This window comes from Ruditapes philippinarum, unplaced genomic scaffold (genome assembly GCF_026571515.1).
Source record: "Ruditapes philippinarum isolate M1 unplaced genomic scaffold, ASM2657151v2 ctg10408_1_1_1_1, whole genome shotgun sequence".
Taxonomy (NCBI): domain Eukaryota; kingdom Metazoa; phylum Mollusca; class Bivalvia; order Venerida; family Veneridae; genus Ruditapes; species Ruditapes philippinarum.
Window position 1 is genome coordinate 7,910 of NW_026864585.1, and position 24,000 is coordinate 31,909.

Genomic DNA, 24,000 nt, shown 5'->3' on the forward strand with positions numbered 1-24,000 from the left:
AGAGTGTGATTCACATTACTGTACCAAAAGTGTTGGTGCTATTTATAGAGACATTTACGTGTCATTTTCATACATATAAGTTAATAATTACTAATTAAAGCAAATGAATGGAGCATCGCCGCTTGACTGACCGTATTTCTGCGTCATTTTTGTGGAATGCCTAAAAACCCTAACAATCGGTAATCCTCCGTAGTTTGGCGGAAAATACCGAGAATGCCATTGAACATAACTTATCACTTATTTCCTTAATTCCACTTGAAATAGGGTAACGCAGATATAAATTGGTCAGATAAAGCAGGTCATTCGCTGCCAGGAGATAAAATCTCGGATGAGAATCGTCATGTGTGTTTGAAAATGTGTATGAGTTGCCGTTCCTTATAATTAAATATGCGAGAGTTGCCGTTCCTGATTATTAAATGTGTACGAGTTGTCCTTATCGTTGAATGCGTAAGAGTTGCCGTTCCTTATCATCTACAAAGTTACAGAGTTTCGCTCCGAACAATTCAATCTGTAAAGAGTTGCGGTTCCTTATCATTGAATGTGTAAAAGTTGTCGTTCCTGATTATCCACAATATTATAGGAGATCCGTTTCTTATCATTTATGTTCATTTTCAGTCACCGATGTAAAGCTCTGCATGGATGACGTCAAAAGGGCGTATTTTGTAAAACATCCAACTATTTTCAGAACATCTGAATAAAAATATTTTAATTTATGAGCAAAACAGTTAAAAATTGAAAAGAACTAGAACTGGTACATAAACGCGGATAAATTCATACCAAAATGACTGTTTCTTTTGGCTCGGACTTTCACATGACCGGAAGGCACGCATTGTCAACTTGGTTATACATGTACTTGTTTACAGTTGATTCGATATGACAGCCTTAATTTCTATTTTTCCTAATACAATAAGGAGTTTATAAACATCTTAGGTGTATTGATGCTTTGTTTTTTAACATTTCATCCATTTCATCCAACGGCCCATGATTCGCGTGTCTGAGTAGGTGCGCGTTCATTTCTATATCACAAGGCATCCTCTTCTATAATCGGCATCATACGTCTTCTGTCGAAAAACTGAACTTGCTTTCTAGATTTTTTCACAAGTTTTGCTCGGATTCTGAGTAGTTTATTCAGGCGAACAATAAAAATTATTAATAAAATAATGCTTATTATCTGTAGTGAGTCTACACCGTTCCAAATGATGGCAATGATATACCCATCTACCCCGTGCCATGATTTGTTACTCCTTTCACTAGAAATATACAGACGTGACGATTGAAGGAAGTAGATATCTTCTTGGTGAGGGTAGTTTAAATATCTACCAAGCATGTACATAGGTCCCGTCCTAAACATGGAGTTTAAAAATGGCGTAAAGTATAACACGTCGGCGTCCTGTAACCCGTCAAGAACGTGCGCCATGAATTCGTGATTTTTCGACGCCACGAAAAAATCGTTTGCTATTCCGAAAGGGTTGTAGGTATAGTTAAGAGCCACACGTTTGTCTCCAATTTCTTTAAACAATTCATTCATGCTCCTCCTGCACGTGATGTCAATGTCAGCATAGATCCCGCCCATATAATGAACCACGACGTAGCGTGCAATATCCGCACGTGCCTGCCAAACGTTCCGGTATCTTTTATAAAGTGGAGCAATGGACGGATAGGAGGTGTTAATTAGGTCCTCTATCATGGATTCATTCCATAGGATATATTTAAATCCTGGATTCTTATCCTGCCACGTGCGTCTGTATGGTTCATATTCGTTAAAGAACTCAACTCTATTATTAGAAACGTTCAGAAAAACCTGGTGTATATTTTTCGGTATCGCACTGCGCCTCGTCTCCACGTGCGTCATCTGATGAAATCGCTTGCATAAGTTGAAATTGAAATTGGAGTGGGTAAGAAATTCTCGAGTCACGTGGAAAATGGTTTTTCCGTAGATTAAAAGAAAAATGCCAAGTAGAACGCTGACCACGGTGACTAATCTACTGTGGGTTTTCACCCGCGCATGCGCAGCACGCAGCAAGATCAGCGGATGATGATTCGGTTTAAGTCGGATCTTCATATTCGGATGTCCTCGTCATCACATCATTATGTTAGTCTGAAATTAAAAAGCAAATACAATGTATAATATAATTACTTTGTTTTTATTTATTTATTTTTATCAAATATGAAAATAAAATATGAAACAATACTTTGTGTTATACCTTAAATTAGTATAAATTACATAAATTACGGTTCGGTATTCCGACTATAATTATAATAAGCCAATCCTTTTGAGGGTAAAAAAATTTGGCTTTGTACAAGGAAGTTGTTAGAGGTGTTCCGTGTGTGCGACCTCAAGAACAATGATAGAATGTGTAAGTAAGACATGAAATTGCATGATTTATTATTTATTCGTTTAACCTAGAAGTAGATATTATACTGTAAACGCTGTTTACAGTATATATTATAGACACGCATTTGTAATTTCAAACTTTATTTTCATATGTAACCCCGTTTTTAAACTTGAAATCACGTCTATAAAATTCTTTATTATTATAAATAGTAATTAATACGCAGAATGCGCGTGCCCGAAAAGTCGTATTGTAAAAAAGTATATAATTATATACACATTTTAAAAATAACGACTGTACTTTCAATCTTCAAGCAAAAACACGAAATGTTTTAAATGTAAAAAATACACTATCTATTTTCACTCTAAGTAATAGAAAGAGCACCGAAACACGAGGCTATCTGATTTGTACGAGGGGGCGTAGCCCCCGAGTATTAATCAGATTGCCGAGTGTTTTGGTGTTCTTTCTTTTTTGTATCATAGTCAAACATAAAAGCACGTTCCCTGTTGTCACAATATGAAACCTCGGCAAAAATGAACCAATGAACGAACATCTGAATATGACATTTCTGTCACTTTCCCTTTCTCTGCCGTCACAATATGTAAACCCCAGCAAAAATGAGCCAATCAATGGGCATGCTCTGGAGTGCGGGTAACTAATACCCGCACTCCAGTTAACGCACTGTGCATGTATATGTATACGATTTAACCCTGACACATTTTCAACAGAAAGGTCTCCAAACTATGATACAAGGGTTTACTTAAACTGTGCAAATATAGTCCTATATTCATAAAATTATTGCCACGAGGTAGTATATCAGCAATAAAATACTCCTTCGGAAATATTAAATTGCATAAAACTGCAAAGCTTTAAAGTCAAAATGAATATTAATACACTTTTTAAAAATATTAATATATTTCTCTCTTCTTTAATTTTTTTTTGAGATACTGTTAACTCGTCTGATATTGAATTAATTTTCTTAAATATTTAAATCTTTTTAAAACATTAAGATATAAGCGAATCAAGCCGATTTGTAAAGTCCTGAGAACAACACGTTATATTGATCATTCAAATATATCAAAGTACAAAAAAAGTAATCATATTTTGATTAAAAGTAAAATCAAAACTTTCTTAAAGATGATATTATCACATCTCAATATATATAAACAGACATGTTTATTTACAAAGTTAACCGTTTGTAACGCACTAATAAATAAAATAAATCGCTGATTCAGCAAAAATTGTATATAATTTTGAGATCCTAAGGCCGTTTTAACCTTTCATACAAAAAACCCTAGATTTAAATCAGTAATAAAAACAGCAGTAATTCTTTTTAAAGTTAATATTCAAATATCACGTTGTGTGTAAAGTTTGATTTATAATGGTTTTTGTCTATTGTGTACGATCCCTCGTCCCTTAAGAGTAATTTATAACGGCCCAATAAAGGTCTATACATAAATTATATAGTGAATGTTCCTTCAAACATGATTCGACGTATTTTGAACTTTAAGTATTTAAACATGATAATAATAATAATGTATTGATAAAACTTTTTTTTATATTTAATATGTAAATCTGTTCGTAAAAGTCCACATTCATTGATATTTAAGGGCGTTTTCGGGAGTTTTCATAAAGACATATTTGGCCAGTCATAACAAAAATTATGGTAAAATTAATTCCTTCACATTAAAACTGTTCAAAAGAGTTTCTTTAAACATGGCATGTTGTTTTATTAACATTTTTAAAGATGTGGTGTCGAGCCGCCTTAACTCGGTCTGGTTATGATGGGAAAATGTTTCGTTAGTATCATTTTACGCATAAATTATTTGAGCCGCGTCATGACAAAACCAACATAATGGGTTTGCGACCAGCATGGATCCAGACCAGCCTGCGCATCCGCGCAGTATGATCAGGATCCATGCTGTTCGCTATCAGTTTCTCTACTTGTAATAGGGTTGGTAAGCGAACAACATGGATCCTGATCAGACTGCGCGGATGCGCAGGCTGGTCTGGATCCATGCTGGTCGCAAACCCATTATGTTGGTTTTGTCATGACGCGGATCATTTATCAATTTTTTTACTTCATAGTATTCATTGTTAACAGGGGAATGTAAACTTAACGATCTTTTTTATTACAGTCTAGCCGTTTAAAAATCTCATCATTCAACGCCAAGGTTAAGCCAAAGAATTTTATAACAATGGTAATGTGACTCGTGAATCGAATTTTACAATATTGTAGAAATATTTCGAAATATTAATTTCTTTGATTCTTCAATCTACCTATGTCAAAGTATAGCGACAGGAATCTTAAATAAAGAATGGGACAGGTTTTTTTTATGGTGTATCATAAACATTTTTCATTATTAACTTTAGTCGGTCACCATTATTATAGTAAATATTTTGAAATGTATTACTAATTCAACTCAACAGCAAAAACATAGTACCGGTATAATGACATTTGAATTCAGTTCCGATGCTACGTTGCCATGCACAATGTTAAGTTATATTATTGTGTTAACATACTCATTTTCCATATCAGTTTCTTAATATACATTAAAGACCCATAAAAAGACCCGAAAAATGTTATTACTATTTGTCAAAAACTTTTGGATTGTAATGTTACAATTTCATTAACCATATAACTGAATAAGCGTTTGGCGTATTTTTGTCATCAGTAAATTTATAAATAAAGAGTTAGGTATAAAAGAAAAAAAATCTTCTTTTTTTTTTGTTATATTTATGATATATTATTTCATATTTAACGCTGCTTTCTGCACGTGAAAAGCATCTTCTTATCGAAACATCAATATACACACGCACGTTTTCTTTAAGAGGAAAAATCTGTAAAAATCGAAAAGTTTCTGAAGCCTAATCAATGCGCCTTTAATGTACAACTTTAACATCCAATGTAACTTTACGCTACGCTATTATTTTTATATCAATTCTGAAATCAGAAGGCAATTTATAGTTACTCTTTCATCATATTTTTACATTCATATATTTCATACTTATTTATTTATAAACTAGATTGTTCCCCATTTTCTATTGTTTCCTAACGTTTAGTAATCAAGCTTTTTTTTCCGTTCAGAAATTTAAATGAGAGAAAAGTGGAACAAATCTATAATTCTTAATGCAAAAATCATGCTTGTCATATCACCCATTATTATTATTTCTAAACATCATGGATTTTACTTCAACTAACTCTGACCATTGCACGAACCTATTGAAAGAATCCATTAAGTCAATATTATTGATTTTGCAATATGATCACCATGTATTGATTATTTAAGAGATATCGCGCGCATAGAATTCTATAGACTCGGCATTCTTTCATTCAATTATTTTTCTTTGCGGTAGAAAAGCAACACACCCGGCATAAAAGGTAGCATTGAATGGTTGTACAGCTTTATTTAGCTTTTACGATTTTTTTGGAATACAATACCATCGTCAAAAGCGATTGTTTGCATAAAGTCTCGACCCAAGGTTTCCTTTATGTTGGAAAATTTGAAATAGGGTGTGATACCATGAAGAAGTGACTATAGGTTTAAACAAACTTACTATGTATATCGATTGTCTTTTTTACTTACAATGATGAATATTTTTGATATTATTTAATATCTATGATCAATATATATTTATATCCCCCGGCCACCTCCCCCCTTGCAACTGTTCCCCATTTCTATCATCTATCTCTCTCCTGTCGTCTGCTGATTGTGCATCAAGTCATATTTTGAATCATAAAAGACATTTTGCCTGAATTTCATTATACCTACCCCCGACCGCCATCCCATTTCCCTTCCCTCTACCTGTTGCCGCAAGCCTCATTTTGAATCATAAAAATGGTATGTCGCTTGTATTTCATGGATATATTTGAATAACAAGAGATATACGAGACCAACTCATGTCAACCTGATACACCCTGAACGCGATATATCATTTACATTTATAAAGTTGGTTAAACGGAGTTTGATGCGATTTTTTTCACATCGGAGTTTGCCATTCTCAGTTTAGATGCGTATTTGTTTTTCACATCGGGAATAAAGTATTAATAAAATTCCTTTATATGAAATGTGTTATTTATTTTAACCTTTTAATTAAGACAGAAGCGCTTAAATTATCCGCATTTCTGCAGTATTTTTACTGGCCTGCAGACTATTGAGAGATTTGTACTAAAGGTACGGGCACTTTGTGTTAAACATTATAGGCTTCTTCTTCTTTGCCACGCAAATCTGCAGTCGCATCTCTTCGGCCCTTTCCGTCAGACTTTGGACAATCTTAATAATAGTCGAGAAATTCCAGAAATTCCAATGGGCAAATCTGACTTGTTATAACCTGAATAATACCGTTACTTTAAAGCATTTTTAAGGAATATACTCGTACATAAGAACATTTTCAAAGTATAAAGTATGAAACGCATATGGACAGATTTTTTCTTACTTTTGTTGTGTTAAAAAATGCCCCAAACCGTGTGCCAAAATATTGTAATTTTTTATTTAAAAAAATACATTTATACAGCAATTATAGTTAATTAATGCTTATATATATGCATTATTTCTCCAGTTGACTTATACTATATGAATGGCCAGCCATTTGAGTCCTGAAAGCTGCATGTCTCCAGGTTAGCCAAAATTATTCAAGAAGATCATTATCATAGAGAAAAATGTAAAAGTAAATATATTCCCAATTCAAGAAAAGATTTACATGTTATATGCAATCACTTAATGATTTTGCAGTATTTAATACCGTATTTCTTCAGCATGACTAAATTTAAGCAGTTAGGGCTATTTTTGCAAATTCTGACCTATATTTGATAATTTTCGTTAATTTTAAGTGCTTTTGTAATGTATAAATTACTTATAAATGACAAGTTTTCTCTTTTGAATACGTTTTATATATTTAATAACATTTTGCATGAATCAAGAGGCATGATGCTTTAAAATGTGTCCACCCATATGGTTCATTCCGTTGTCGAGGGTAAAAAACAACATACATCTATACGCATAAAAAAGTCATTTTGTCTCATAGCAACACATTTTGTTAATGTTGGATTACTGTTAATACATTGGGTTTATAGTTTTAGTGACAGCATTCAGACAATATTCACCAACATAGATGATATGTCTTAATGAGTTTAAAATACCGAAAATATTCCACTGAAACCGCAAAATTCTTAAATCAATCCACATGCATGCTGTTTTGAACAGTACTAACTCGTATGTCTTTTTGGACAATGTCATTGAGTGTATTCATGATAAAATTACATGAATCTAAATTACCCTACACATAATTAAAGAATTAAAGAAAGATTCTTTACAAGTTTGATACAAGAACGCTACTCGACCCTTCTAATTGTTTTGAACCGTTCTTCAATTTCAAAAATACTTAACTTTTTCTAATTAGAATTTTTTTTAGCTTTTACATCTTTTTTATATTTACTGTATATAGAAAATCAACTCTGTCACACAGTTAGATTTCCGTTATCATGTAGACTAGTGGTATGTTGTTACCAACATAACGTATTTAAGTAAAATCAAAACTTTTTTTTTTCAAAATCAAAAATAAAGTTACACAAAAATATTCATACCCGATGTCATTTATCCGAAATACTATCCTTTAAATCGAATACGATAACATTTCACTTGAAAAATTCCACCGAATACCGTAAAGTAGGCCGATGGCAACGGTAGTTAAACAAAATACCCATTCACAAAAGGGGTATACAACCTAAAAGCTAGGTCGGTTACGTTCCATTGGCTGTCTGGTATACAATATGCGCGTATAAATGATGTTCCCACGGCGTATAAATGTTTTAAAGCGACACAGGCTTCACAGTCAAGCCTTAACGGGTATTGCAGTCGTTTGGGGAATTTGAGAACATTACTTTATAGCAATCAATACCTGTATTTAGAGAAGAGTTTCAGCGGGAAAGCAAAGCCCGGATTTTACAAGTAGGTTTAAAGTAAACAAATCTCATAATACATAATTATGCTAAGTTCCTGGAGATGTGTATCATAAATCAATTATACGTACGTAAAGTACTCGACTATGTTTTAGTCACTAAAATTACCATCAACAATGAGATGTTATTGATTTGTTATGGTATCCATGCGATAGGACAAGTCAAAACACGCACACGCAAATAAACCCTCCCACGCGCACGCAAATAAAGCCTCCCACGCGCACGCATGCATCTGTGCACGCAATGAAATACATGCATACACAAATAATGCTTAAAAATAATGTACATATGTAGTAATTAAGAAATCGTTTGAGAAAGACCTGCTCAAAGCAAGAGACTAACAGATCTATTTTAGATGTACTCAGTAACACACTGTATTACCGGTGCCAGTGATGACTGATTGCTGTAGTTATGTTTACTGCATTATTACTACAGGTAGTAGGTCATAAACTGAGTTGGTATATTTACATTAAACAAATAAGGATAACCTTAATGTACCGTAAAGTAGGCCGATGGCAACGGTAGTTTAACAAAATACCCATTCACAAAAGGGGTATACAACCTAAAAGCTAGGTCGGTAATAATATATACATATATAAAATTTCACTTTTTAAAAGTGTTGTTATATATCCTTAATTATAACATACAGGATCTTTAAGTAAATCTCCGGCAGTGCAACCGCTTAGTTGATTTTCATTGAACGCCGCCTTTCCTTGTTGATCTTGTTTATCATATTTAATGATTTCTGCTATATCAATAAAAGAGAACGTAAGCCATATTTAATCAAGCAAGAAAAACCTTACCCAGTTTGCCTTTCAGCTTATGTACCTACTTGTATATCATAATTAATATATTCAATATTTGTTTTTATCACTAATACATAATTTAAACAATTTTAGCAATATAATGTCTTACTCAAATTTTCTAGAGGCCATTAATTAAACCTCTCATGTCTTTATCATTTTCTCTTTTGGTTCCTTTGCTTCTGCCATGTGACCACATAATTATATTGTACATGTTTTTTGTAGTTATTGTATGTAACGAGATACTGTAAATTTATAAGTTACCGAAATAAACTATTTCTTCTTCCTCGTGACTTTTACATTTAATATTTGAAGAAAATTACTATACAGTCTCTTTTGAAATGTAAAATATACATCTTTTGAATACAAACTACAGGTAATCACCGTATGAATACATAGTGTCATTAAAAAAACTGGCAGTATCCAAATTATTTGACAAGTAATATGAAATGCACCTTCCCAAACATAGTTTATACATTCACTTATTCAAGATTAGACATATTCAGGAAGAATTTACTATATTTCAATACATTTCTGCAATGTAAAATATTTTACTTAAAGCCTTAGATAAATACATTGAAAATATGTGATATTTTTTGTAATCATTTTTATTTATTTATCTATTTATTTGAATTTTTCAGTCAAATGGAATTTTTAGATTATAAGGGAAATAACTGTTTTACGACAATTCGAATTCTTTTAATAACTTACGAAAACTGGAAAACGCCACGAACAAGGTTTTGATGATATTCCTCCGCATCTTTAAAGTACAGTTACTTATAATTAAAAAGAGAGAATGAGTTGTACAATTAATGTTTAATTATAATGACTGTGGAATATTTTGTGATTTGTGTTGAGAGAAATTATTGGGCCTATTAATCAGCGTCATTTCTTAAAAAAAAATCACATTTCATTTTATCGTCTGCTAATTCGCACACATTCACCTTTCCATTCATTATCTTCTTCCTCTCGATATAGAAGCAATTTTTGTTTAGTATAGACCATATTCACTAGAATACAGTTGATCATTCAATCCAATATTCAAGCAAAGATATACAATGTACATACACTTATATTATATATTTAGCTCCATGATTAAGGTTTTTGTATTGTATCAGAAACCATGGCGCTAAATATACATGTGTCTGTGCAGAAATACATATACAGTTGAATTTTAGGCCAACGGCTACAAATGGAAAAGACAAATATGGTTTTTAATGACAGATGTCCCTTATTCAGAGGTCATCTCGGCCTAATAACTGATGTTTTATTCACAGATGATCTTTGTTTACAGGGTAACCATTATTTCATTGAAGGTAAAAATTTAACTTAGGTAATTTCTTAATATCTTAAATATAATTATTATCCACCTGGCTTAACTAATTGGAAATCCCCAGGAAAAAACCACTGTGTTTATCATCGTCTCCATTTTATATTGTGATTTACTTGATCATCACTTTAAATCAGTCACTTTTGTTTCGTTCTTTCGAATGTGTCAAGGTAAACCAACCATTCAACTTATTTAGTAGCCTTAGACCGATGTTAACGTTAGTGAAATTCACTTTAGATAATATTATGCACCGTTTTAAGAGGAAGTGCTTCGTTTCCAATGTAAATAACATGGGGAATTTTAATTAAAAATCGCGCAATTCTAAATAATTTATATTGACAAAGGTATATAAGAATATATTTTTATATAAGTTAATTTAAGTCATTAATGACATGTGTCTGTAAACCCTACAAACACTGCAAAAAAGTAAACACAAATCAGATGAGTTTGACATGAATCAACTATAAAATCTGTTAATTTTCATTCTACTGTAGTGAGTTACAGAGAAGCATTTCATTAAGCAGTGAATCAAATATAAAGTAATATGATGTAAGATGTAGTAATTATGGGTATTACTAACTTCAATTAGACATGCTGTGGTTGAAATGTATGCTAGTTAAGATCAGGGTTTTGGGTTTTCAAATCTCGGTTGATATATCCACAACAGTGGTTTTCTTGTTTCTCTTTTCATAAAATCACTGTTTGGAGTTCGGATGCAAAGAATTCAACACAAGGATGTGGACCGAGTAATATAATACTGCGTATCCGAACGACAGTGATTTTATAGAGAAATAAAATCACAGTGCTTCCCATGGGAATTATATTACATTGATTCTAACAGAACATCAACAAATAAATGCTTCTGTACCTGATATCGAGCTAAATTGTCCCAGATTTGTTTCCATACTTATTTTTAGCGCAGGGCATTTTTAATGGTTATGTCACATGTCTAAAAATTGATCGCCTGAACAGTGTTTTTATGGCATATTTACACACACTTTTGGTCCTTATATGTTCAACAGGGAAAAATATGTGTTGTGTTAGAATGTTGAAAAACTAGTTTGGCACAAAGTGTTGTTGAATTAAATGACCAGATGTAGAATTAAAATGAATTAATCAATGTACTTGTCATCCTAATTTTCCAGAAAAACATGTAAAATAAACGAGGATAGGAGTTTGTATTTCATCAAGATGTTCCGTGGTCCACGGGATTATTCCAAGTTAGACCTGAAACAGTTTGGTGGACACAAAGATGAGGTATATATGAGATATATTTATCAATTGATACATGTATCACTGAGTGATTTTGATATCGCACACATTGCTTGACATGAAAGTCTCTTAATTTTTATATTACACAAGTTTTGATACAAAAATGTCAGATTGTCACTCTTTTTTCTTTCACGTTTTTCTAGCTTTTGAAATATCAATGTGATGGAAATAATCTTTCATTTTATATCCAATTTCATAGGCTCATGCACTTTTATGAATACTTCCAAGAATTGTTACCATATTAAACTTAAAGGACTCATTTGATATTGATATACACCGGTACCATTACAGTAAACTGTGAGTCTTTGACAGTGCATTTGTTTTTACCTTTTCATTAAAAAAAAAAACAGGTAATATGAAATGCCTTTAAACTTGGGATTATTTAGCAGCTGTCAATAAATAAGAGAATATTTAACAAAACCATTTCACTTTTTTTTAGCTCGACTTTTCTATGAAAAGGGGAGCTATCCTACTCGCGCCCGGCGTCGGCGTCGGCGTTGGCGTCACACCTTGGTTAAGTTTTCACCACCTTGGTTAAGTTTTTCGGTACCACCCCACTTTATTTCAGAAGTATTACAAGTATGGCTTTGAAACTTACCATACTTGTTCACCATCATAACCTCCATCTACAGACAAGAGTACATAACTCTGTCAAGGTTTTTGACAGAATTATGGCCCTTTTTTGACTTAGAAAGTGTATTGAGCTTGGTTAAGTTTTTTGTACCACCTCACTTTATTTCAAAACCATTGGAGGTATTGCTTTGAAACTGACCATACTTGTTTACCATCACGACCTTCATCAACAGACAAGAGGACATAACTCTGTCAAGGTTTTTGACAGAATTATGCCCCTTTTTGACTTAGAAAATACATTGAATATGGGTAAAAATCCACTTATTGCCTTAACCCTTTGAGATATTGCTTTGAAACTTTTAATGCTATTTCACATCATTACCCCCCATCTGTACGCAAGAGAAGGTAACTCTGTCAAGGATTTGTTTTAAAAATTAAGGCCTTTTATCGACTTAGAATCTTGGTTAAGTTTTTAGTACCAGTCCACTTTTTGACTGAACTGTTTGAGATATTAATTTGAAAGTTGGAATACTTGTTTACAATCATGATTCCCAAACATGTCCAGGAGAAGGTAATTCTGTCAAAGATTTTATTTGAATTATGGCCCTTAACTGTCAATGTTTTGTATTATAGGCAAGCACTAAAAAACTTTAAAAAATCTAAAAAAATTCATTCCTATCCACTTGTTCACTTTACCATAAATTATGTCATATAAACATTGCTGTAATATTCAAGGGTATCAAACAACTAGTTATTTTTCTCTTTTTGTACTTGAAATTAAAATCAGTAGTATATGCATATTTCACATTTTAATTTGATTGGTGGACAAGTGACCAGCTACGGACAGGTCATTTACCAAGGTGTTCTGAGTGACGTAAAAAATACCTTATTCTCTCAAAGTGGGTTTAATACTAAATTAAATTTATTTAAGGCTCAACTCAGTTTTTTTTTCTTTCTTAAACCAGGCCCTCTTTTGACTTAAAACATTTCAAACTTTGGCTGCAGTGTTCAAGGTATCACAACAATTCAGAAATAAAATAATTCTTCACTAAATATTCTTAATGCTCATGGGGCCATTGATTCACTTTAAAAATACCCAGGAGATTCTTGGGTATTGCCTTTTACTGCAAAAACTTTTTTTATTGGCAAGCAATAAAAAAGTCGAGCGCGCTGTCTTACGGACAGCTCTTGTTCTATGTCACAATAATATGATCTTCGAACTCTTAACCTTTAACCTGCTTACGCTTTAAACTGCTTATTTTTTGTAATAGATTTGCCCTGCTCTGTGTTTAGACCAGTCCATTTGAATTTTAAGGGTTTTACTATCTTATTACAAAAAACTGAGTCACCATCTGGCTTTTATGAGCCTCAGGTCATGCACAGCACAGACATGCAAGTTTAAGTCTGGCAAGGGCTAAGCAAGTTAAGGGTTAAACATAATCATGCATTGTACATTTCAACATTAGTCCTCAGTATAAGCATGTATTGCTTCAGACGATACAAAGAGAGAAGGGCATTTATGCATTAAAACCTTAATACTTTTTGTTACTGTGAATTTAAAAAAAAAATAATATGGCATCTGTTTAAAGAAATGAATGCTTCCGAATCTTCATTTGACATATTGAAATATGACCTTGTCTCTTGAATGACCTTGACCTTCGAGGTCAAATGTCTCCATTAAATTGCTCTTCATTTATAGATTTGGCATAGGGTTATTTTCTTCAAATTTGTTTTTCTAACATCTTTTCAAGACATTCATCAATCTTTCTATATGTAAATGCTGTCATGATGCAGTTGATATTTACAGGTGCTGTTAAAAGTGTTTGTATTGCCCCAGACAGTAAAACATTAGCTAGTGGATCCTATGATAAGACTGTTAGAGTATGGAGAATGAATGACGGAGAAGCACTCCATGTTCTTGAAGGTATGTTGGGTAGTGGTCCTCTGTAGTTAGCAATAACCTCTCTTCAACAACTGTTTTCCAAAAGTAAGACTTCAAAACATGGACATTGATATAGAAAAATAAAGAAATGCTACAGTGCATATGAATCGCAGTACTCAGAACTTCAAGTCCTATTCTGTTCATGGCCATGTTAGCTCATATGACACCACATATGCACTGTAGCATTTCTCTATTTTTCCATTCAAACTCCTAATTCAATCTGACTAAAGTTCAGTTCTACTTAAGTTATTTTTTGCATGTAGATCTTATTGCTACTGTATCTGTTTCACCTTTATTGTGATTCGGATTTCTAGAGAAAGCTATTTTTAGCCATGCAATCAAACGTTCCTTTACAGATAGGCATGACAGCAATATTTTTGATACTTAATCTCATGCCTATAATGATTAGCTGTTTGGAAGGTTGCAAAAAGTGACCTACTTATGGTGCCCGTCAGATCCTTATGGCTGTAGTGTTAATTAGGAGCTGATTTTAATCAGATTGACTCTTTAAGTAAAAGGACCGAAATATGCTTTAAAAAAAATTGTCATTATTGTTGTATTTTAAAATCTAGGTCACACAAAAAGTGTTGAGGTTGTCGTGTATTCAGCAGACTCCAGTAAGCTTTGCTCTGGCTCCTGGGACAGAACTGCCATACTCTGGGATGTACAGGTAATTATTGTTTTGGTCTGTGTGATGTGAAAAGAAGTTGTCAACAAGTTATTCTACAGAGTTGTTTTTCTTGAACATTTTACTAGTAATCCTTTATGCTCAATACATTTTATTAGAGATCATTTATGCTCAATACATTATATTAGTAATATTTTATGCTCTATACATTTTATTGGTAATTCTTTATGCTCTATTAGTAATCCTTTATGCTCTATTCATTCTATTAGTAATTCTTTATGCTCTATAATTATGTTCTTAATTCTTTATGCTCTTTACATTCTATTAGTAATCCTTTATGCTCTATACATTCTATTAGTAATTATTTATGCTTTATACATTCTATTAGTAATTCTTTATGCTCTATACATTCTATTAGTAATTCTTTATGCTCTTTTCATTCTATTAGTAATCCTTTATGCTCTATACATCCTATAAGTAATCCTTTATGCTCTGTACATTCTATTAGTAATTTTTTATGCTTTATACATTCTATTAGTAATTCTTTATGCTTTATACATTCTATTAGTAATTCTTTATGCTCTTTACATTCTATTAGTTATTCTTTATGCTCTATACATCCTATAAGTAATCCTTTATGCTCTGTACATTCTATTAGTTTTTTTTATGCTCTATACATCCTATTAGTAATTCTTTATTCTCTGTACATTCTTTGAGCAATCCTTTATGCTCTATACATTCTATTAGTAATTTTTTATGCTCTATACATTCTATTAGTAATCCTTTATGCTAAATACATTCTATTAGTAACCCTTTATGCTCAATACATTCTATTAGTAATCCTTTATGCTCAATACATTCTATTAGTAATCCTTTATGCTCAATATATTCTATTAGTAATTCTTTATGCTCTATAAATTCTATTAGTAATTCTTTATGCTCTATTCATTCTATTAGTAATTCTTTATGCTCTATAAATTCTATTAGTAATTCTTTGTGCTCTATTCATTCTATTATTAATTCTTTATGCTCTATAAATTCTATTAGTAATTCTTTATGCTCTATTCATTCTATTAGTAATTCTTTATGCTCTATTCATTCTATTAGTAATTCTTTATGCTCTATAAATTATATTAGTAATTCTTTATGCTCTATTCATTCTATTAGTAATTCTTTATGCTCTATAAATTCTATTAGTAATTCTTTATGCTATATTCATTCTATTAGTAATTCTTTATGCTCTATAAATTCTATTATTAATTCTTTATGCTCTATAAATTCTATTAGTAATCCTTTATGCTCTATTCATTCTATAAGTAATTCTTTATGCTCTATAATTCTGTTATTAATTCTATTTACTCTCTACATTCTATTAGTTATTTAGTAATCCTTTATGCTCTATACATTCTATTAGTAATTTTTTATGTTCTATACATCCTATTGGTTTTTTTTATGCTCTGTACATTCAATCATTAATTTTTTATGCTCTATACATTCTATTAGTAATTCTTTATGCTCTATACATTCTATTAGTAATCCTTTATGCTCTTTACATTCTATTAGTAATGCTTTATGCTCAATACATTCTATTATTAAATTTTTATGCTCTATGCATTCTATTAGTAATTCTTTACACTCAATAATTCTATTAGTAATTCTTTATGCTCTATATATTCTGTAAGTAATCTTTTATGCTTATTTTACATTCTTTGCACATAATTACACATGATAAGATTTTGTAGCAACGTTTTTTGAAGTTTAATCAATTTGTCACTGAAATTTGAAAAAAAGCCCATTTGGAGAAATTCCCACGACTTAATAGTGCATGATGAATAATACAGTCTAACATGTAAACAAAGGCCGCTCATTGTAAAAACAAAATACTGCATTGATCTAAAGTTGTCATGGTACAATTAATAAATGATGCTTTTTTTTTTCTCACATAGTCTTTGTTCATAGGGTGACCTTTATTTTTAGGTGGCTACAAACACATGTTTGTCTGTATACTTTTAAATTATCTAAAATTTTACATGAAAATACTCATGTGTTATATACTATGAATTGCAGCAAAAAGTTCAACTCCACTATAATCTTCAATCTTTAGCATGTTGTATTGAATTTGATTTGATTTTAATATAATTGTTATGTGTTAATCACTTATATATAATTGTAAACTGCACTTTTATTTTATTTTCAGAATGGATATTTACTGAAGGTGTTTGAAGGTCATGAAAATTTGGTGCAGTCTATAGCATTTTCTCATAATGGGTTTTTCCTTGTAAGTTCTTTTTAATTATACAGTACACTTTTACACATCAAGTTATTGGGTAATTTTTGTGGGCGTCCATGGTCGAGTGGTTAAGGTCATCAACTTCACACCACTTGCCCCTCACCGCTATGGGTGGGAATCCCAAGGAAGCTATCTAGCTACTTTACTGAACATCTTTTTGTTCTTTATACATATGTATATAAACTATATATTTAAACAATGTATAAATAATAATATTCTGTGCTACAAAATTCTTGTTGGAAAAAGAAAATCAGGACTCAAGGTTATAAAAACATTTTTTGCGGGTCCGAGGTTATGAACAAATTTTTCTCAGCTCAAATTTGAATCTCAGGTATTTGATTGGTCAGAAACTGGCATTGGATATACATTGACCAATGAAACTATTGAGATTAGAGACAGACCTTAGACCCTTAAGGCTTGATCTCTGTCTAGAATCTTACGGCATTATATACATTATACATACTGTGCTGTGTTCTGACCAATCAAATATCTGAGGTTCGAATTTAAACTTTTTCTTTATAAGTTCAAACTAACCGCCTCCGTGGTCGAGGGGTTAGAGTCGATGACTTCTAATCTAGTTACCTCTCTGGCTAGGGTTCGATCCCCGGGAGATGTTTTGGTAGTTTAGCGCAGAGGAAGGTAGTCTAGTACTGGTGTAACTCTCCAGGTGTGATGGTTAGGAAACTACCCGCCTATATAACTGAAATACTGTTGGAAAAAGGCGTAAAATGAAACAAACAAACAAAGTTCAAACTGGTTAAGTGAAATCTCAAAATCACAAATTTTCAATACTAAATAAAGTTAGAAAGAACACCATATTTACTATGAACAATCTGTATAACAGGCAACAGGATCATGGGATTTTACAGTTAGATTATGGACAATAGGAAGCCCTGATGGTGTAGACAAAGTTAAAGTGCTAGAAGGTCATAGAGGCAATGTACATGCTGTCGCCTTCTCTAAAGATGGAATGCTGGTATATTAAATTTTTGTTCCTATAATAAATAATCTTCTACTCTGACATAAATTTCATCATTATATGTAATTATTGTGTGTGTTTGTTTTTATTCTGCATACCTATTAATATCATTTGGCTTGCTCAAGTTCTTTTTGTTTTAATAGAACAATTGAGATAGGGAAGATTAAGTCAAACCAACACATTAGTGGAATGGTAGGGAAAATTAAGATAAACTATCATAGAAAATGAGGGTGGGTAAAATTAAGGCAAACCAACACACAAAATTGGGTGGGAAAAATTGAGACGTACAAACACAGAAAGTGAAGGTGGGAAAATTAAGAAATACCAGCACAGAAAGTGAAGGTGGGGAAAATTAAGACATACCAGCACAGAAAGTGAAGGTGGGAATATTAAGACATACCAGCACAGAAAGTGAAGGTGGGGAAAATTAAGAAATACCAGCACAGAAAGTTAAGGTGGGAAAATTAAGAAATACCAGCACAGAAAGTTAAGGTGTGGAAAATTGAGACATACCAGGTCAGAAAGTGAAGGTGGGGAAAATTAAGAAATACCAGCACATAAAGTGAGGGCTGGGCAAAATTAAGACAAACAAAACAAAAAGCGGGGGTGGGGAAAATTAAGATAAACCAAAAAAGAAAGTTAGGGTGGGGAAATTTAGAAAAACTATCACAGACACTGTGGGTGTGGAAAATTAACACAAACCAACACAGAAAGTGGGAATGGGGAAAATTAAACCAAACCAAGACAGGTTTTACTGTTTTTCTGTTAGTGATTTAGAGAAAGCAAAAATCAAACATTCACAACCTGTATTGATATGTTTTACAGGCATCTGGATCCTGGGACAGGTCAGTCAAGTTATGGAATCCTCGTACAGGCAAGCTGATACACTCTCTGACAGGACATGAGGGCTGGGTTCAAGCCCTGGCTTTCTCTAACGATGGAATATACTTGGCAAGTGCCAGTGATGATGATACTGTGAGGGTCTGGGATGTGGTGACAGGGGCTTGCATTAAAGTGCTAGAGGTAGGGTTGGGTTTGTTTTTGATATTTTCAAAGAAATGATAAATCTATTCCCTTATGCCATTAATTATCAAGGAATAGGTTGCTTTTAGCAAAAATATCTTCAAAAGAGTATTAGTTAAGTGTTATAAGTTTATTTTTGTATTCCTTCTCAGATAGATATATTGTGAGGACATATTGTTTTTGGTCTGTATTTTTTTGCATGCACCTTGATTAGCTCTACCCACAGGACCCACTTAGAGGTCATAGGAGCAAAGGTTAAGGTCACCAGGGAAAGCTTCCATCCTTCAGTCATTCAGACTTTATGTCAAATGTCATACCATGAGTTTCAGCCAATCAGACATTATCTAATGTATCACCATTTCAATTTTATTTACTTTATATATCAAAGTTTGACAGATATCAGGTCAACATGTTGATAATTTTCATGTTTTTCGTGTGTTTTTAAGCTTTATTGTAATAATGAGGTTCACAAACCAGTTGATTTATTCATACTTTAGGAAATCTTTTAGTCTTTTATAGCAAGGGCTGTTTACAGACATCTACCTCCAGGAAAGTTCTTTAAACAAAGTTCCCCAGAAATAAAATTATATTAAGTTTTTTCTTTCCCTATTGCAATGATACAGTGTTATTTCCCCCCAAATTTGTGGGATGTGCCCCTTCCCTTGTGAAAAAAGCCCAGGATAGTGTTTTGTTGGTTTCAATGTTTTTAATACCATCTTTAATGTATATCAGTATGAGTAAGAATATTGTTAAACAATTGCTTACCAAGTAATTCTTGGGTCCACTCTATAACATGTTGATAAACTTCTTTATTTACAGGGTCAAACAGACATAGCCCAACATTGTGCATTTACCCCAGGAGGGGCTCTGGTTGCATCCGGTGCTGCTGGGATGACATTGTCACTGACCTGACATCCGGTGCTGCTGGGATGACATTGTCACTGACCTGACATCCGGTGCTGCTGGGATGACATTGTCTCTAACGTGACATCCGTTCTAAACCAGACATCATCTTTTACCCGATCATCTCCCTAACCACTCATACCATCACTTCAGTGCAGTACCAGGTAATTTAAACCTATTAAAATTAAATTGAACTGGTTATTGCACTAAGGTGATGGTACATCAGTTAATGAATTGTCAATTCTTTGCCATTTTTAAGCGTTTACCAGTTCTTAAACAACTGCAAAGCAAGAATTGGTGCTGCTTGAATTCTTCCTCCTTGATATTTTAATGTGTTGTTTTTGTATGTACATCAATTTTTGTGTCCAGGATGTGTGTTCAGATAAAAAACATTTTAACCAAGCTATGACATCATATTTTTCTTTACCATTTTCCATGACATGTTTGATTATAAAGAAGCAGTTAATTAACTTAGAAAAAATAGAATTATTAGAAAAAATTGTACATATTGTCAGACACTAATTATCATCCTGTATAAGGGGTATAAATCTTTGAAAGAAGTTTTCAAAAAAAAGAAAGTACAAAAAAAAAGAAAGTACATGCACTATTGCAAAATAGAAATAGCATTGTAAAATGCATACATTTTGTAGTGTGATTAAGAAAAATTAGCAAATAGTTTAGATATTAAAGGTTGACTATCATTTGAATTAAGGAAAATAGTTTGAATGAAGTAATCAGACCAATTTCGATTTTCTATTCAGTATTCTTTGAACATAAAATTAAGAAAAATCATCTATTTTATATGAATTGTAAAAGATAAAGATTAAATAAATGGACAAAGTAATGGTTTTTATTCAGGTTTTACTATTGAGGTATAGAGTCTTATTTGATATTGTATGTATCAAGTATATTGTTTCATATATTATATTAATTTAGGTATATACCATCTTGTATACCATTTCACTAAAATAAATATGACTAAATATGAATAAATAATGATGATCAATTTTTTTTCAAGTCAGTTTTTTAGGTTTGTACCATCAACATCTTGTTTTAAAGGGATTCCACTGAAGTTTTTTGACATGACAGGGCTGGAAATATTTTTTTGAGATAAATGTTCCAATTAATTGATGGAGATCTAAACCAGTAACTTGTGTGCAAAATTTCAGATCATTCGCTCTCTCTGATTTTCCATAATAATTAATATAATTGTGAAAAATGAGCAATGTTTTTCACTCAAATCTGGCTAAGAACAGCACAAAAAATGATTTTCAAGAGAATATGAGATTTTCTGGGAATATTTTCTTACTCTTTTTAATAACTTTCTGTTTTAAGAACACCTACTGGTGATCTATGAAAGAAATTTAAAATTCATTTTTGAGGTTTTTATACCTCAGTGGATTTCCTTTAAAGGCAAATAAAAGCAAAAAAGGACTTATAATAGAGGAAAATCAACAACTATGAAAGTCAAAAGTAAATTATTGTCAATTTGCATGTAAAACTTGGATGCCAACTTATACATGAGGCGTGTTTTATGTGAGTTGATATGGGAAATGATGTTTTCACAGAGAGGGAAAGCAGTCCTGAAAATTGGCAATGATTAACAATATAAGGATGCTAAACTCTGGTTATAAAATAATTATGAAATATAACTGGTTTATTTTGTTTTAGATGTGAATGAAGTTTTTGATCATGTTTTTTTTTCTTTTATCTTATTTTGTTTTTAAGAGTATTATTCACCTATAATGCTTTTTCCTTGTTGCTTTAAGTGGTCAAATATTTGTGTTTCAGTTTACTAGAGTATGTAGTTTAATGTGGATAACTATATTATTGAAACACCGTTTGCATTTCTATATTTATTTATTTATTTAGTGATAATGTGTATTTTATTAGATATTACATTAATTTATTTATTTTATTCCTGCCTTCCATTGACATGTGTCAAAAACTGTCATTTTTATTATTTTCATTCATTAAACCTATTTCAATGCCTGGAAACTAAAATATACTGTATTCAGCTTAATGAGTTTTGAACTTGATGTCTCTATAATTGATAATGGACAGTTCCATAGTAAAAATTGGACTGGTCCATTAAGTAAATGCAGGAAAGACAGCTAATTGAAACAGTATATGCTCATTCACAATATTTTCTGAAAGTAAATTTTATGGTTTTATTAATTTTCATATGACTTTTAACTACCTGTCTACATGTGATGTTAATGTATAAATAATATGTCAATGAAAATACAAATGGTACTGTTTAGAATGTATACTGTAAAGTGCTATGTATTATATGGAATGAAATATTTGTTTCTAACTTAATTTCTTAAATGGACTAGTCCAGATTTGAACTTGGAACAGTCTTTTGGTGTAGTTTACATGGTTTAGGGCATTCAGGTTCAGAATTATTTATTAAAGCAACATTCAGCTTTGTTTTGTTTTATTTTTTTGACAAACAGTTCTGTGCTGTTTCAAATTAAGTATTTCAGTTATTTTGTGACCTAGGAAAAGTGCATCATATCACCTTTAAGCCTTCTTCCAAACAGCGTCATTAATGCTATGTATAGCCATTGACATTTGTTTATAAAAAAATAAGATTTGAAAATGAATTGTCCGCTTAACTAATTTACATAGAGTGGACCATTAGATTAGAGGTATCAAGGGGTTTCCTTATTGTTTATGTATTTCATCTACATTTCATTTCATACTTTAATTCTTTTGATTTGACAATGTATATAAAACGAGTTATCTTAAAATAACATATTTAACCTTTAGAATAACTGAAGGCTGCTTTAACAGTATAGATTCTGGTTGTACTGCTCGGACTATTAATTGCTTTGGCTTGCAATTGACTAGTGGCAAAAACCAAGTGGGCAACTTTAATACCAGCACTCTTACACATAATAAACATTATTTGGACATTTTTATTGAAGTTTTATCTGTGCATTCACTCAAGGAATCTTTAATTGGGAGTGCTTATTGTTTTAATGTGTTTTAATGTAACGGTGCATTTTATTTACTGAAAGGAAGGACATTCATAAAACACCGTTTACATGTATTCATCGAATGCCAAATTTCTCAGTGTGACAAAAATAGTAGGTTATTTGCTTAGTGAATTTGTTTGTATAAAAATGGGCAGTTATTTACTTTGTGAACTTGTATAAAAATGTGCAGTTATTTGCTTAGACTAGTGAACTTGTATGTATAAAAATGGGCAGTTATTTGCCTTGAGAATTGTATAAAAATGTGCTGTTATTTGCTTAGACTAGTGAACTTGTATGTATAAAAATGGGCAGTTATTTGCCTTGAGAATTGTATAAAAATGTGCAGTTATTTGCTTAGTGAATTCGTATGTATAAAAATGGGCAGTTATTTGTTTAGTGAATTTGTTAAAAATGTGAATTATTTGTATCAGAAACTTTAAAGTTATCAATTGAGATTTATAGCCTGTTATCAATACAGCCTTATTCTATTAAAACATACACAAAGGTCATTTCCTGTTCAGTTAAACAGGAGCGAAGTTTCATACTGTGAACTCACTAAAATTCTGAGGCATGGGATTTCAGGGTTTGACAGAAAAGACATTTTTGTGGGTTCATAAATTCATGGAATGTCTGCTTTTTTGTGAAAAAATAGTAAAATACAGCAGACAAAATATAATTTTGTTGGATCTTAAATTCATGGGTTGACCTGTCGACGAACATCAGTGCCCCACGAATAATAATGATTTTGCAGTTTTAACATTTTTTTTTCTAAGGGCTATGATAGGGTTATTACAACGTTTTTCAAAAATTTAGTTTTCCATATGCTAGCTATTTATTTTTATATTATTATTTAGTGATTTTAAGTGCTATCTATCCATATATATTTATTTATATTATTTACAGTATCAGTATAAATATAATGTAATTGTTGGTATTATTCTGTTAGCAGTATTAATTTAATTTGTAATGAATCTGTCTCAA

General features: G+C 31.8%; 2 protein-coding genes across 3 annotated transcripts; one reads left to right on the plus strand and one right to left on the minus strand.

The window, feature by feature from the left end:
• Positions 1-636: 636 nt before the first annotated feature.
• LOC132726180 (uncharacterized) lies at positions 637-8,150 on the minus strand. 2 transcript variants are annotated; one of them, XM_060711449.1, is made up of 2 exons: positions 7,918-8,150; positions 637-2,098 (listed from the first exon to the last, which is right to left on the minus strand). In XM_060711449.1, the coding sequence occupies exon 2, from the start codon at positions 2,060-2,062 to the stop codon at positions 1,022-1,024; it is 1,041 nt and encodes a 346-aa protein (XP_060567432.1). In that variant the 5' UTR covers positions 2,063-2,098; positions 7,918-8,150; the 3' UTR covers positions 637-1,021. The 2 variants fall into 2 exon arrangements, with proteins under 2 accessions (XP_060567432.1, XP_060567433.1); XM_060711450.1 differs by lacking the exon at positions 7,918-8,150 and adding an exon at positions 2,205-2,342.
• A 2,516-nt stretch (positions 8,151-10,666) lies between these two features.
• LOC132726179 (WD repeat-containing protein 38-like) lies at positions 10,667-21,004 on the plus strand. Its single transcript, XM_060711448.1, has 8 exons — positions 10,667-10,769; positions 11,571-11,682; positions 14,065-14,194; positions 14,785-14,882; positions 17,038-17,118; positions 17,975-18,106; positions 18,935-19,132; positions 19,952-21,004. The coding sequence occupies exons 2-8, from the start codon at positions 11,617-11,619 to the stop codon at positions 20,042-20,044; spliced, it is 798 nt and encodes a 265-aa protein (XP_060567431.1). The 5' UTR covers positions 10,667-10,769; positions 11,571-11,616; the 3' UTR covers positions 20,045-21,004.
• The last annotated feature ends 2,996 nt before the right edge of the window (positions 21,005-24,000 follow it).